We start from the raw sequence: 15,889 nt of genomic DNA, 5'->3' as shown, positions 1-15,889 counted from the left end.
TGTTTTTTTGTTTTAACCAAGTTTCTCCCCATCTTATTAAAAATCATTTTTTCATACCATATATCCTTATTACAGTTTCCCTTTCTTCTACTCTTCCCAGTTCCTTCCCATTTCTCTTCCCTTCTGGATTCACTCCCTTACTGTCTCTCATTAGGAAATGAGCAGGCTTCTAAGGGATACTAATAAAATGAAATGAAATATAATAAAATACAAAAGCACATCAGAATAGGACAAAACAAACAAGGGAAAAGAGCTCGTGAGAAGACATTGTAGAGACCAACTTGCTATCACACTCAAGAATTCCATAGAAACACAAAACAGGAAGCCACAATATACATGCAAAGGACATGTTGGGTAAGAAATGAGAACCACCACACTGATATCCATAGTGACTAGGTTTGTATTCCCACCCACAAGGGATGACTGTTCCCCTTAAGCCACACCCTGCACAGCATGAGCTGCCACTTGCTTTACTGATCTCAGCCATTCTGACAGGTGCAAGATGGAATCTCAGAGTAGTTTTGATTTGCATTTCCCTGAAGGCTAAATATGAGAAACATCAGCCACTTGAGATACCTCTATTGAGAATTACATTTAATCTGAATCCCATTTTAAATTAAGTCATTTAAAATAATTTGTTTTCTTGATATCTAGGTTTTTGAGTTGTTTGTATATTTTGGATATTACTCCTCTATTGGATGTACAGTTGATAAAGATATTTTCCCACCCTACTGCCACTCTGCCCAAATGAAGTATAGAAGCTTCTTAGTTTCACCGGTTAGCATTTGTTAATAGTTCATTTTAGTGCCTGAACTAGTGGTGTTCAGGTCAGGGAGTCTTTTTCTTGTGCCAGTGAGTTTAAGGTTATTCCCCCACTTAGTCTTGTATCAGTTATAGTTTATCTGGTTTTATGTTGAGGTCTTTGATCCATTTGAAGCTGAGATTTGATTGGGGTGACAACTGTCAATCTATTTGAATTGTTCAACATGCAGTCATCCAGTTTGATCGGCACCATTTGTTGAAGACATCCTGTCTTGTTTCCAGTATGTTACTCTGGCTCCTTTATTAAAAATCAGGTGTTCGTGTGTGTGTGTGTGTGTGTGTATTAATGTCTGGGTCTTCAATTGGATTCTGTTGATCAAGATCATCATGTCCATTTTTCAGCCAATGCCATCCTGTTTTTTTATACTATAGCTCTGTAATACAAGTTGAAGTTGTGAGTGATGATACCTCCAGCAGTTATTTCTTTTATTATTCAAGGTTGTTTTAGCTATTCTGGTTTGTGTGTGTGTGTGTGTGTGTGTGTGTGTGTGTGTGTGTGTGTTTGTACATGAAGCTGAAAACTATCCTTTCAAGATCTGTGAAAATGTCTAAGAATTTTGATGGGGGTTACATTGAATCTTTAGATTGCTTTTGGTATGGTGGGCATTTTTACTATATTAATCCTACCAACCCATGAGCTTGGGAGGTCTTTCCTTCTTCTGCTATCTTCTTCAATTTCTCTCCTCGGTGTCACAAAATTTTTATCATACAAGTTTTTCACTTGGGTGGTTAGATTTATCCCAAGATTTTTATATTATTTGAGGCTATTGCAAAAAGGTGTCATTTTTCTGATTTCTTCCTCAGTCTGCATTTTGTATATAGGAATGCTATCTTTAATCTCTCCAGGTCTTTTACCATGAAGGGCCGTTGGATTTGGCAAAGGCCTTTTCTTCATCTAATGAGATAATCATATGGTTTTTGTCTTTCAGTTTCCTTATATGATAGGCTACATTTATTGATTTACATATGTTAAACCATCCCTACATCTCTAGGATAAAGCCTTATTGATTATACTGGATGCTTTTTTGATGTGTTATTGGATTTGATTTGAAAGATTTTATTGAATATTTTTGCATCATGTTTATAAACGAAATTGATCTATAAATTTTCTTTGTTAGTTCTTTATGTAGTTTGTGTATCAGGGTAACTATGGATTTGTAAAATAAATTGGGTAATGTTACTTCTGCTTCTATTTTGTGGAATAATTTAAGGAGTATTGACAGTAACTCTTCTTTGAAAACCTGGTGGAATTCTGTACTAAAACCTCTGGCCCTGACCCTTTTTCAGTTGAGAGACTTTTAATGACTGCTTCTGTTTCACTAGGTGTTATATGTCTGTTTAATTTGCTTATCTTAACTTGATTTAACTTTGGTAGTTGATGTGTATAGACAAAATTATCTATTTCTTTTTAGGTTTTCCAATTTCGTGGAGTATAAGTTTTTAAAGTGTGTCCTTATAATTCTCTGGATTTCCTAGTGTCTGTTGCTATGCCCTCCTTTTCATTTCTAATTTTGTTAATTTGTATTGTCTCTCTCTCTGCCTTTTAGTTAATTTGATAATGGTTTGTTAATCTTATTGATTTTCTAAAAAATAAAATAAAACCAAAACCTAAGTCTTTGTTTCATCAATCCTTTGTATTGTTTTTTTGTTTGTTTTATGTTACTGATTTCATTCCTGAGCTTGATAATTTCTTGCCATCTACTCCTTTTATGTGTGATTTCTTCTATTTTCTCTAGAGCTTTTAGATATGCTGCTAAGTTACTGGTGTGACAACTCTCCATTGTTATTTATGTAGGCCCTTTTTGCTATGAACTTTCTTTGAACCTCCTTCATTGTGCCCCATAACTTTGGGTATGTTGTGTAATCACTGTCATTCAGTTCTAAGAAGACTTTGACTTTTTTCTTGACTCATTTTTCATTCAGAAGTGAGTTTTTCAGTTTCCATGAGTTTGTGTATTTTCTGTTGTTTCTGAGGTGGTGATGCACGGTGTTATTTCAATGTTTTGTGTCTGTTGAGACTGACTTTGAGAATGAACATGTTGTCAAGTTTGGGCAAGGGTCTATGATCTACTGAGATGTTTAGATATATATTGCTTAAATTTGGTTTTATTGTACAATACTTTATTTTGTGTCTGGTTGACATGTTCTGTAAGTATCTGTTAGGTTCAAATTGGCTTAAAGCACCAGTTAGCTCCAGAATTTCTCAGTGTAGTTTTTGTCTGGCGGACCAAATTATTGGTGACGATGGAGTATTGAAGTCTCCCACTATCAGTTTATGAGGGTCAATATGTGATTTAAGCTGTAGCAGTGTTTCATTTATGAACATTGTTGCTTGTGTTTAGTGCATAAATGTTAAGAATTACAATATTCTTTGTGGATTTTTCTTTTGGTGAATATGTAATATCCTTCCCTATTTCTTTTGATTAGTTTTGACTTGAAGACTATTTTGTCAGTTATTAAAATGGTTACACCAGCATTCTTGTTAGCATTTTGCTTGGAATATATTTTTTCATCCTTTCACCCTGAGGTGATGTATATTCTTGATGTTAATGTGTGTTTCTTGGATGCGGCAGAAGGACATATGCTGTTTTCATATCTGTTCTCTTTGTCAGTGTCTACTCATTTGGGAATTGAGACCATTGATGTTGAGAATTACCAATTTGCCGTGTTTGTTCATTCCTTTTATTTTGTTGTTGTAGGGGAGGGGGATGAGTGTGTGAGTGTGTATTCCCCCTCTTTTGATTTCCTGGTCTGGGATTATTTATTCCTTGTGCTTTCTTAAGTTGAACCTCTTTAGGCTGGAGATTTCCTACATGCACTTTCTGTAGGGCTGGGTTCATAGATAATGTTTGAATTTGATTTTATCATGAATGTGTTATTTTCTCCACCTATTGTGATTGAAAGATTTTCTGGGTATCATAATTTAAATTAACTTTTATGATCCCTTAGAGGTTGCATAAAATCTGTTCTGGCTTTTAGAGTCTCCATTGGGAAGCCAGGTGTTACTTTAATGTGTCTGCCTTTATGTGTTACTTGGTCTTTTTTCCCTTGCAGTCTTTAGTATTCTTTCTTTGTTCTGTATATTAAGTATTTGGATTAGTATGTGCTAAGTGGGTTTTTCCTGGTCCAATCTATTTTGTGTTCTGTATGCTTGCTCTACATTGCCAGGCATGTCATTCTTTAGGTTAGGGACATTTTCTTCTATGATTTTGTTGGAAGTATTTTTGTGTCTTTAACCTGGGTTTCTTCTTCTTCCTCAATTAATATTATTCACAGATTTCATCTTTTCATAATGTTCCAGGTTTCCTGGATATTTAACTTTTACTTAACATTTTCTTTGGCCAGGGTATCAATTTCTTCTATTGTGTCCTTAATGATTGAGATTCTCTCTTTCATCACTTGTGTTCTGTTGGTGAGCCTTGCCTCAGTTTTCATTTTCAGATTTCCCTTAGTTTGGGTTTTCTTTATTGATTCTATTTCTGATTTCAGGTCTTAAATAGTTTTTATTAATTTACTTCCACTGTGTTTTTGCATACTTAAGGGATTTTTTCAGCTCCTTTTTACGGACCTCTCTCATATTCATAAAGGCTATTTTAAGGTCCTTGTCTTATGCTTCAGCTATGTTGCAATTCTCAGGTCTTACTGTAGAAGGGTTGTTGGGCTTTAATGGAGACATATTGTCCTGGCTGTTATTTTTATGCTGGTATCTAGGCTTCTGGGTTTGGGGTGCTTTTAATGCTAGGCACTGATGTCTGATCTTATTTTGTAGGATGGGTGTTTTGTTCTTTGTTTTCTGTTGTCCTTTATACTTCTTAGGAGTGTGTAATGGCTGTGTGTTGCCTTGCAGGGAATTCTGGGATCCTGCCAGGTGTGGCCACTGAATTTCTGGACAAATATGTTTCTATGTGTTAAGAGCTGACACTTAGGGTTGGGGATGAGCTGGTCAGGGGTGCCTGAGGTGGTTTTCAGGATGGAGGAGAACAGACTGTTCCACCAGGATCTCCTTAGTTCCCTGAGAATGGGGGCAGAGTGTGAGAAGAGGTCAGGAAAGATAATCTGCTACAGAGCTGGGGTGAGCCTGGGGGATGGATTTCTAGGTGAGGAGAGAGGATAAATATCTGAAAATACCTAATTTGCTGGCCTGCCTGCTTCTCTGGCAGGCTTGGCTAATGGGTTCCTAGGGAATGCCTGCTCAAGTTGGGGGGGGTAGGACAGAGTGATGAGTTGGGGGACAAGGAAGTTTGAAATGATAGATCTGTGTAATCCCCTGGAAATGGGGGCAGGGAGTGAGTGGAGGCTGCAGTGTATTATCTGCTACCCAGCTGGGGTGAGACAAGGCAATTGGATTTGGAGGAGAGGAGGGAGAAGAGATCTGCAGTCAGCCTACCTGCTTTCCTGACTGGAGTGTGTGATTTTTCCTTAAACACAACATTTTTATTAAATTTTATTTATTTATTCATTTATTTTGCATGTGTGTGTGTTTGTGTGTTCATGCTTGTGTGTATGTATGTGTGTGCAAGCACACATGCCACACTTCATGAGTGGTACTTAGAAAACAAGCTTTGAGAATTTGTTCTTTCCCTCTAATTTGTTGATCTGTGCATTGAATTCAGGTCTTGAGATTTGTCAGCAAGTGCCTTTACCAGCTAAGCTATCTCACCAGGGACAATCATAGTCCTTTTTTTTTTCTTTTTTCAAAAGTGAGTTTTCTGGAGTCTATGGTATAGCTCAGTTGGTAAAGCGCTTGCTTGATAAGAATGAGGAGTTGAGTTTAATCCTTAAAACCATACATTAAAGAAGCTAGGCAAGGTGACATCCATTTATAATCCTTGTGCCAGGGAGAGGGAGACCAACCGATCCATAAGACATGCAGGTTTAGCCTACTTGGTGAGTTCCAGGCTACTGGGAGACTCTGCTCAAAGACTAAGGTGGACAGCATCTGATGAATAACACCCAGGATTGACCTATGGACTCTATGCACCATGTACACACACTTGTACAGATACGTGTACCCTCTGCACACACATACACACTGGGGGGGTGTTGTACAGAGATTTCAGGGAAAATCTGTTTCATGCAGTATCTGATTCTGATCCAGATGAAGGCCTCAAGGAAATGCCTGGGATCTGCAAGGTAGATCTAAGTGAAGGCTGTAGGTGGTTTAATGGGAATAGATAAAGAAAGCTACACACTCCTATCTTACTCTCTTAAAACCACTCTCTGCCACATGTGTCGCCTTCCAAAGCAAATCAGGTTGTGGGAGTTTCTTCCTTAAATTTTTCCATAAATCACTACCTTTCTTAGAAGTAATTTCAAACTTTAGACATGGCGTTAACCCCGCGTCATTTGGGCAACGTGTCTTCCGTGTCTCTTGCTTCAGCCTGATCTTATGTCCCCATTGCCTATGCTTTCTGTATTACAGCCATACTGTCCGAGATAATCCCATTTCAGGAACTCACGACAAGGAATACACTTCATTTCCTGCCCCCAATTCCAGTGCATCCAAAGATCATTTCTTCCAATGAGACTTTCTTGACCCCTTAGACTAAGTTATGCCCCATCACAGTCTAGAAGAGATACAGTTTGGCGCTCATTTGTAATTATGAGTTTAATGTGATCTTTTCAAGGACTGCTTGGGGTGAGTATAACTGCTGAGCGAAATGAGCAATGAGAAAGACAACAAATATATCCAATGCACTGTGTAATGTGTCAACTGGTGAGTAGCATAGCTAGAAAGAGGGACGGTGATAAGGGGGGCAGAAGGACTGGAATTCAGGTTAAGGGTAGCAGTTTGCAATATTAAAAAGACTGCTTAGTATATCTCTATGCCAGATAAAACCACCACAACAAGTATTAAAGTGTCAAATATAAAACATAAAGCTGTAAGGCTATGCTCATGCAATGCTGACGTGGAATGTCAAGTTCTCAACATTTGTCAAGGAGACTAATGAGCAAAATTACTATTTGTTGTGTTCATTCAAAATTCCCAGGCTGGTACAGTTGCAGAGCACACATTTATTATGCACCCATGTGGGGAAACCATGACTCATTCCAGAGTTTTATTTGAATTCTCCCAAATTTCCTGTGATGAAAGAAATTCCTTCCTCCTCCTTTTCCTGGTCCATGTTGGATCTCAACAGGGTCTAAAAGGGCTGATGAATTACCCTGTCATGAAGGCTCTGGGACTCTGGCAGTGACTTCCAGGGGGTGGCAGACTATCTCCCAAACACACAGCTGCTCTGTTCCCCAGGGTAACAGGGTAACGGTGTCTCAGCTCACAGACTGCATCGTTCTCACAGTCTCACCCTCCTGAAGACAAACACAAACTTTTACTACCTGCATTCCCTTCCATAAAACAAACAGCTTGGCTCCTAGGCAGCTTAGCTTTAAATTGGAAAATTCACCCTTGCTTGATAGAGCAACGGTATGACAGCCTCCCCACTGCCCAGGACCTTGCATGCATCGCTGCAGGCAAGACCATAAAGGGTTGTCTAACATTCTGGAGCTGCAGCACCCACAGGATTCCCCCTCCACACAGCTTCTTTAGATTCTAGTCTTTGGGGACAGTTCCTATCTTCCCAGAAATTTCTCACCTTGGACTTATCTTACGATTGCTTTCCCTTTAATGACTCCCAAATCTTGGATCTTTGGAAACCAGTGTGACCCTAGACATTGTTGGGGAAGGTTTGATGGTCAGGCGCTGGGCTCCAGCAGTTTTAACAAGTCAGGCTTGGCCACTTCTCAGGCCACTTAAAGACACGGCTAATAAGGAAACGCAGAGAAGATGGGTTTTCTTTTGTTTTTTAAACTGTGGAAGAACAACCTATAAACTCCCAGTGGTTTTCCAAAACATCTTAAGAGTTCTAACTCCCTTCTTACAATTGTTTAATTTGCTTTACAAACTTTTTAATTACAGAGCAATCTCATTATTTTTATTATTTTTATTTTTTAATTTAAATGTAAATTACAAACAAGGTTGCTTCACATGTCAATCCCAGTTCCCTCTCCCTTCCCCTCCCCTCCTCCCACACCCTTCCACCAACCAGCCCCCCAATACCTCTTCATTTACCCAGGGAGGGTGAGGTCCTCCCTGGGGGTGAATTGCTTTAAAATATAATGGTTTTGGGTTTTTTGAATAATAAGTACTACTAAAAGCATAATATAAAGTGAGAAAAAGGGTAAACACAGGTAACAAAAAAGACCTCCCAGCAATGAAAAAACATGTGAACAAAAGTAGGTCAATATTTGAAGGGAAATAGGGTATAAAAACACATTTTAAATACAATGATGCAAAGATACTGCAAAAACTGTAAAAAATGAGAAAAGGGAGCAATTACAATAGTCAAAACAATAAAGAAAAATTGAAGTGTTAAAAAAAAAGAGTTCCAACAAGAGGGTTAGGTTTAAATAGAGGGTAAGAGGGATGCCCAGAGCCTTAGCATGGCGTGGTCTATTTAGAACAGACTTCAGTGTAATACAAGTTCATGTTTAAGCTTACCAGTGCACAGCTTGATGTGAAAGACGTGAGAGACTACCACACAGTAATTCTTCTACATCAAGACAGTCACTTATTTCAATATAGATTATAATGACAACACTGTAGGATTTAGTTACAAAATTTTGTTATTGAGAACTACAATAATGAGATTCATATTTGAAAATTTATAACCAGAGAAAGGGACACAAGTAACTTTAGCATGCTTTAGAATCAGATTCATTACTTTTTGAACAAGAACAGTGGCAACAGGTTATCTGCTTCTTTTCTCTCCATGCTATCCTAAGCGGTGACTTTCTGAGTACCTCAGTCCTTCCAGGAGTGTGTGTGTGTGTGTGTGTGTGTGTGTGTGTGTGTGTGTGTGTGTGTGTGTGTGTGGTCCCCACTTTCCTGGCTCTAGTGTTTCAGGGTTTCAGTTTAACAGCGCATCAGAACTCATTTCCCCCCAGCATCTAGTTTGATTGGAGGAAATGTGAACTCACCACTTTATAATTAAGAAACCCTTTGTGCATTTCTATGTTCTGCAGCTGTTGTTTTCCTAATGGAAAGGTCCAGATAAACAACACTGGTAATTTGAAAATGAAATTAGAAGTAATGCCCCTCCGTCTGAGGCTTGTTTTCCTGCTTAGCCACTGTGGAGGAGAAGCAGAAGGTGGGCCAGGTTTCTTTTCTCAGCCACCTGGACATTCTCGTGCTCTCTCTCTCTCCATTTCTAGCAGTGTGGACCTTAGATGCCAATTAATATTAATAAATACTCTGTTGCCAGGGGCAATGGTTACTTCGAGGCTATCTGATATCTATTAGGACTATAAGATGAACCAGACATGCTGGTAACCCAAAGGATTCAGCGGTGTAAGTAGAACTGTCAGGTTCTACTCCCTAAGGAGGAGTCCAGGGTACTATGACACGGTTCATATTTAAGCAACAGGGACAAGCCTGAGAACTGGCCCCATTGGATAGACTGATGAGCTACAGTATTGTGAAGGAGCCTAGAATTTTCCCTTGGTCTGAAAATTCATCAAAGAGCCTGTGAGGACCCTGGAAACCTCATGGGACTCTGAATCTAGTTACTTTCTAAAGAGATGCTCCTATTCAGTTTCTCTAAGTTATGAGAAACAGACATTCCTTTGTTTCTTTCTGCCTTGATTTGAGCTATTGCAAGTGGTGGGCCATGGGTCTGACTATGAGGAATGGCAAGGGAAAGGCTGCAGGAAAATTCCCTCCCTTTGTCTGTGGGTCTGCAGACTGTGCTGTTCAACAAGCTTTGGAAAAAATCTCTAAAACTGAATGAAGTGTCTCTCTTATAAGCATAAGTAATGTGCTCCTAAATCCCACATGACCAATTGATGAAATCTATTTTTCATTCACCTGCAATTTCGTTTCTTTTGTTCCTATCTGCTAATGGGCTTTGTTGCTTTAAAAACGTGACCATATTTTCCCAGCTCTGGGGAATTAGAGGCAAACTGTGATCTTGGTTGGAGATCACAGACTGAGTAGAGATGATACAGAATAGGGAGGGGTAGCTCATGCCACCCAGGCAGTTAATGGACTTTAACATGTGTTCAGGGTGAGCTGAGTCTGGGGATTACGGCTCACCCTGTGATCTGAAGGATAAAATAAAATTGTTCCTCTCACAAGTTATTTTTTACCTTTTCATTTTCTCCCTTTTACTCAACACTCCTCCTTTTCTCCAATTAAGACTTGATATCACATAGAAATGAGATCTAGTTTCCCCCTATTTAATGCTAGCCACATCTCACTTTGATCTTAAAATACCCTAACTTTTGGAAACTTCTAGAAGGTTAAATGTTGTAGAATACTTCAGAAAATGCTGTTTTGAAGACCTGAGCCATGGGTTCTGCTGTCACACATGCTTATTTTGTCAAGGATGTATGAAAAGGAAAAGCCATTCAATTGCCCTAATGTTAGCCAAAGCATGATAAGTCAAAGGAGTCTGTAACGTGTAGTCTTCCCGCCAGCCACCTGGGTCCTGAGCTATCTCAGCCCTCAAATAACACAGGAACACCATATTAATTATAAAGCTGTTGGCTGTTTGCTTGGTTTCTTATTGGCTAGCTCTGACTTAATTATTAACCAGTAACTACTAATCTGAGTATTTCCACAGGTCTTCTCTTACTGGAGAAAAGGATCTGGACCTCCTATTTCTCCAGCATCCTACATCATGACTGCCTGTTGCTCTGTTTCCCAGAATCCTCCAAAACTTCTACTTCCACCTATCTTGCTTCCCTGTTGGCCAACAGTGCTTTATTAATCAACCAGTAGGACAGCATATACACAGAAGGACTTCCCCCATCAGGACTCTATAAATATTTAGTGTTGTAAAATGCAAAAACTAACAAACATCAACAACCAAAAATGCACACTGCATGGGATCACTACCCACCACCATCTGTGGCTTCTGGGTGAGGCGTGTTTTTGTACTGGAGTTAATTTACCTGTTAACCATGTACTCTTGCAAACGGCTGGAGAGTTGGGAATCTTTTCTACTTACTTTGGTGAGAAGGCTTGGCTGTGTGTGAGCTCTGAGAGTCTCTTGGTCTTCTCATTTCTACCAGTTTAATTGGGCCTTGAATAGCTTCCTCTTGTGCACATGCTTATCATTATTCTGCTGAAGCCTGGGAGAATCTCATGTTGTCTACACACCTAGGCTGCAGAACCCAGGTTATTTCAGCCTCCCCACATCCTAACTCCGTTCAGACTAAGAAGAGCACCAGCCACATGTCTCTGCACTTCCTTAACCACACAGGGTCTCATGACTCTTCCAAGACTGTAAGCAGGAAGTCACCTGTTGGCTCTATTTCCTGTGGAACACTGTTATTCTTTGTCTCTTGTCTAATTAATGCCTTCAAAGCCATCATATTTTTAAAATTTGTATTAGTTATTTGAGAATTTCATACAACCTACGTGTCCCTCAACTGATGGATGGATAATAAAATGTGGTGCTTTCACACAATGGAATTATGGAAGTTGCAGGAAAACGATTGGATCTGGGAAATATTATACTGGATGAGCTTAACCCAGACTGAAGAAGACAAAAGGCTCATGTCTCTCATGAGGATCTTGGCATTGGATCTTTAGACACGGTGTCTAATTTATAGTTCTTGTGGAACCCAGGGAAGTATAAAAGGGCAACTGGTGTGGAGAGGGAAGAAAAATGGGAGGGAGGACTGTCTGTCTATCTGTTTATTTGTTTGTTTGTTTGTTTGAAGCAAGAAATCAGGTTCCAGATTCTTTGACACTGATGAAAGAAAAATGCCTCCAAGGACATTTTAAGGTCCTTAAGATTGTTTTCTGTGGTCACCTTTTGAGCACATTCCTATGATCACAAACCCTTTAAGTGATATCTGTATATAAAAGAAAATGTTTATTTGGGGGCAAAGTAAAATATGAAAAGAAATTGAAACTATTTTAGGAGTCAGTAGTTTAATTTATAGTTATAGTTTATTTGAAAGGGAATTTTTAAATTAATAAAATCTGACCTACAACTCATTTTCATATTAATTAACTTTTAATGAACACTTAATGGTTAGTGAGGCTGACAAATTTTTACATTTTGGACATCTTATCGCTTTCATTATAATGATGTTGGGGTGTTTTAAAATGTTTAAATGTATTTTCATGGACCCTAAGGAAATGCTAGAAATTTGGACTGAAGTACATGCAGGATAGCAGCCCCTTGCTTTCTCTTTAAACTCAGGATGCTTGTGACTACAGATTATAGTAGATTTGTGCTCATCCCAGTATGGCATTTGAGCACTGGAATCTGTTTCCCCACATGCCAGTGAAGCACCTTGTCAAGTTCCAGCTTCCCTCTGTTAGGCAAATTCCGTTGGCCTCTGTAGCCCAAGTTGTAGGCATTATTCCAAAAAGACAAAGCAGCTCCAATGCTGTGTGCATGTACTTTCAATCCTAAAGTAGGAGTTCTCCACCAGGGGTGATCCAACCCCTCTATTTGATGTCATAGAGAAACAAGCTCTAGTTTCCCTCACCTTACAATACTAGCCATAATTTCAATTTGATTTTCATTTTAGCCTAAGTTTGAGAGGCTTCTAGAAACACCATGATAAATATTGGAATACATCAGAAAATACTGTTAATATGGCATGGGCCATAGATTTTACTACCATGTAATTTGAAAACAATGTTCCCACTTGAAGGGGACATTTGTCAGTGTCTGGGAATAGTTTTGATCATTACACCTTGGATGAGCGGATCCCTGCCTTCTTTGACATCTTGTATTCAGAGGTCATACATAGAGCTAAGCACCCAGAAAGGCTCAACATAGCCCCTTACAGTTCTCTAGACTAGAGGAAAGTCAAGAGTTATAGGACTGAGAAAAAGTTGATAAGTTATGAACACTCATTTCCAAGACCATTTTTGTTCTTAAGAGCTTCCCAGACTGGCCAGCTGATTTAATTCCAAACAGCATGTAAATGAAGATATTTATTCTCATCTTACCATCTCCAAGAATGCCTTTATCCATTTAGTATCACTAACACAGGTACTTAACAATCTGTAGTTGGTTCTATTCATTCCCATGAATGAAAGGTACTTATAGGAAAATTTCAGTGGAAACACATCAGAGGACACTGAATTGAGATTCCATTAAAATATGACTTGTAATATAATAACACTTACCTAAAGATGAAATGCTTCATCTGAGTCAGTTAACAAGATAGGGTGCTGCCTGTAAATATTAATTTTCCTCCTTTTCGATTATGCTTCCATTTGATATGGAAATACCCAGTCCTGAGTTTATAGCCTGGAGGTATTTTAGTCTTTAGAGTCTGTGCATAATGAGCAGAGGGTTCATGAGTAGAGTGTGGGGACACTCCTGAGGTTTTGTTCTGTGGTGAAACATTGAGTGTATTTTACTTTAACATCACTGATTCACTTTTCAAATGTTACTCTTACCAGCTATGTGAATAGCATCCACTACTCCATTAGTTCAAGACCATGGCTATCAGACTTATATCTTTTATTCTACTCTTGGAGATGTGACGTGCTTATGGCTTGTTTCTGTTTTCATAACTTGAATTAATAAATACGGCTTTGGATATTTTCATTTGTTCATTGATAATATGAATTTCTTCTATAGCTTATTTGTGAGTCTTTTAAAAATTCCTAATACTTATTTTAACTCAGCATTGATTCATATCTTTTGCATTTTTAAGATGCAGTTGAAAATCTGGATAAGTATAATAGGGCAATAAATTTCTTTTTTTAATGGCCTTTAAAATTAAACTCTCTAATTAAAATTACTATATTAGTAAAAATGTGCATATAAAATATATCATTAGAAACTGAAAGGCAAGCAAGAATCTGGAAAAATAATTATGAAACATATATTTGATAAATGACATGTGTCCAAAATATACAAAAAGAAACTGTACCCTGAAAGTAATACAGTGAACAAGCTAGTCACTAAAGTTGCAAGATTTGAATTGATATTTCACCCAAGGAAATGTAATAATGCCTGATACTCACATAGAAATATGATCATAGAAAGATGAACAGAGTTATTTGTTATTAGAAAAATGCAAGTGCTTTCCCTGACAACCCTTATCACTTGGACACAATCAGTTTTTAAACTTTTCATATTTACTTCATTATACCTAGTCGATGCCAACAGAAAATCAGATATGAATTATAAAGAATGAATTGTAAAGAATTTTAAGATACTTGAAGATAGTAAAAATGAACAAAGTAAGACCTGACTATTAATTCAATGCGTAAAACATATATGTCTGTCTCTTTCTTAATAAAGACAATATTAGTTACCTCTAATCCAAAGTTGAATGATAAGTAAATCAATAGGTGTATTGAGGATATTCTTTCATAGCATTGAAATTTTTAAAAGTTGCCTAAAACTTAAAAATGTATTTTGTGATGAATAGAAATTACAAAGAATATGGATTATATTCGATCAGAAAAATTAATTTACAATTGAGAATGCGATATCTTAAAATGAGAAAAAACTATTTTAAAGTTTTACTTTGCAAACAGGTATGGTGGTAAGGTACAGGAGAACTTAATAAAGAAAAAATAGTAAAATAAAGACATTAGCAGGTTCAGTTGTTTATTTAGGTAGCGCTGTAGTTCCCATGTAACTCTTCACACCAAAGTCCCCAAGGACTGTTGGTCATAATGAGTAAGTGAAAAGCAGTAAGTACCTGGTAAGGCCTTTCATGACCTAGGTGCAGCATTATTTTGGACAGATTTAGATGGATTCTTGCTTTAATGTTTCATGTTGGGGTCATATACACAGGTCAGGGGCCACACAGAAAGGTAAGTCAGTGATGTATTAACCCAAAGTAGTTAATGGCAAGAGCAAGGGCAAATAATTACAATTGAGGTAAAAAGGGAAAGATTGGTGTCTATGTAGATATTGGGCCCAAGTGGAGAGGAAAGGGCAGAGGTCAACAGACAGAACAAACAAGGTTGTAAACCAGAATTAGACACAGGTAGAGTGTTCCTGGCAGGATGACAATAAATGTTTTATACCAGAAGCTGTGTTTTGTGGCATGACAGCAGTCGACTAGGTTAAGAAACAGTGTGGTGCCCCAGTAAGAATCTTCTTTGTTAAGCCGTGTGCATAAGAAGTCCATACCTGATCAATTTTCCCCTATGACTATTCTTAGCTGGTATAAATTTGGTTAGTAGTTTAGCTCAGTTGTGTTGTAGATCAGTATTTTGCCTTGTTTGTACTCAGCCTGCCCTTGTAGAGGGTGGCTGGCACTTTTGTGTACACACCTAAGGAACTTCTCAACACACAGTTCTTATGCCTTGCAATGTATTTCCATTTCAGCCTGGACAGTTTCAGACAGTACAGTCTCACTACATGGTTTGAGAAATGGCTGTAGGAAACAACACTCAACGCAGTTACTCCATCATCCCGTGTTTTATATTTGTCGAGGTAAGTATATTTTTAAAGCTATGAACAAGTTGCAAAAGCAAATTTCAATCCCAAGACATGTATTCTCTTATGAAATTATTTAATCTCATGAATGGGTCAAACTTTGATGGCACAAATAGAGAATAAAAAGCAATGTTTATTAAATAAGAGGCCATAAATAAGGTTTTGAAACTGTGTCTTCTGCAGAGTACTTCTCTTATTCTGTTTCTTTTATTTTCAATGGTGCTGTGAATATATTAGCTATGAAAGTGAATTCAGGCCTTTAATTAAATTCTCCTTTAAAAATCAATATCCTTTTCCGGAAATTCAATAAGACAGTCAGTTTACCAATGTTGCTAGCTTGTGTTCTTTTGCCTCTGAAAACCATGGATGGAAACAATAGAATTGACCATTTCCATTAGGCATTTTCCCATTTGATGTTAGGAAAGCTTGTCTTTCTATAGTGCGTCTCTGTGAGCTGCTTCGCTGTTTCTCCTGCATCTGTTTGCCTAGCTTCCAATGTCTTTCCTTATAGCCCTTTCCTCGATGGAGTATTTGCTATGGAGGAGACAAAGATACTGACGTTTGGGCAAGTTGGGGATCTTATGGCCAAAAGTCTATTCCTCAAGTTATCTGTGAATAAAATGTTGATTTGC

General features: G+C 38.0%; 1 protein-coding gene across 3 annotated transcripts in view; it reads left to right on the top strand.

Moving 5' to 3' along the window:
• Plppr1 (phospholipid phosphatase related 1) overlaps positions 1-15,889 on the top strand; it is a 268,437-nt gene that overhangs the window by 114,501 nt on the left and 138,047 nt on the right. For all 3 annotated transcript variants that reach the window (XM_005078715.4, XM_021232288.2, XM_040738448.1), the window contains one exon: positions 15,147-15,254. In XM_005078715.4, coding sequence (XP_005078772.1) covers positions 15,192-15,254 — 63 coding nt within the window. In that variant the 5' untranslated portion in view covers positions 15,147-15,191. The remainder of the gene's footprint in view (positions 1-15,146; positions 15,255-15,889) is intronic.

The sequence above is a fragment of the Mesocricetus auratus genome, unplaced genomic scaffold (genome assembly GCF_017639785.1).
Source record: "Mesocricetus auratus isolate SY011 unplaced genomic scaffold, BCM_Maur_2.0 Super-Scaffold_6730, whole genome shotgun sequence".
NCBI lineage: Eukaryota > Metazoa > Chordata > Mammalia > Rodentia > Cricetidae > Mesocricetus > Mesocricetus auratus.
This window is presented reverse-complemented; position numbering and strand designations above follow the sequence as displayed.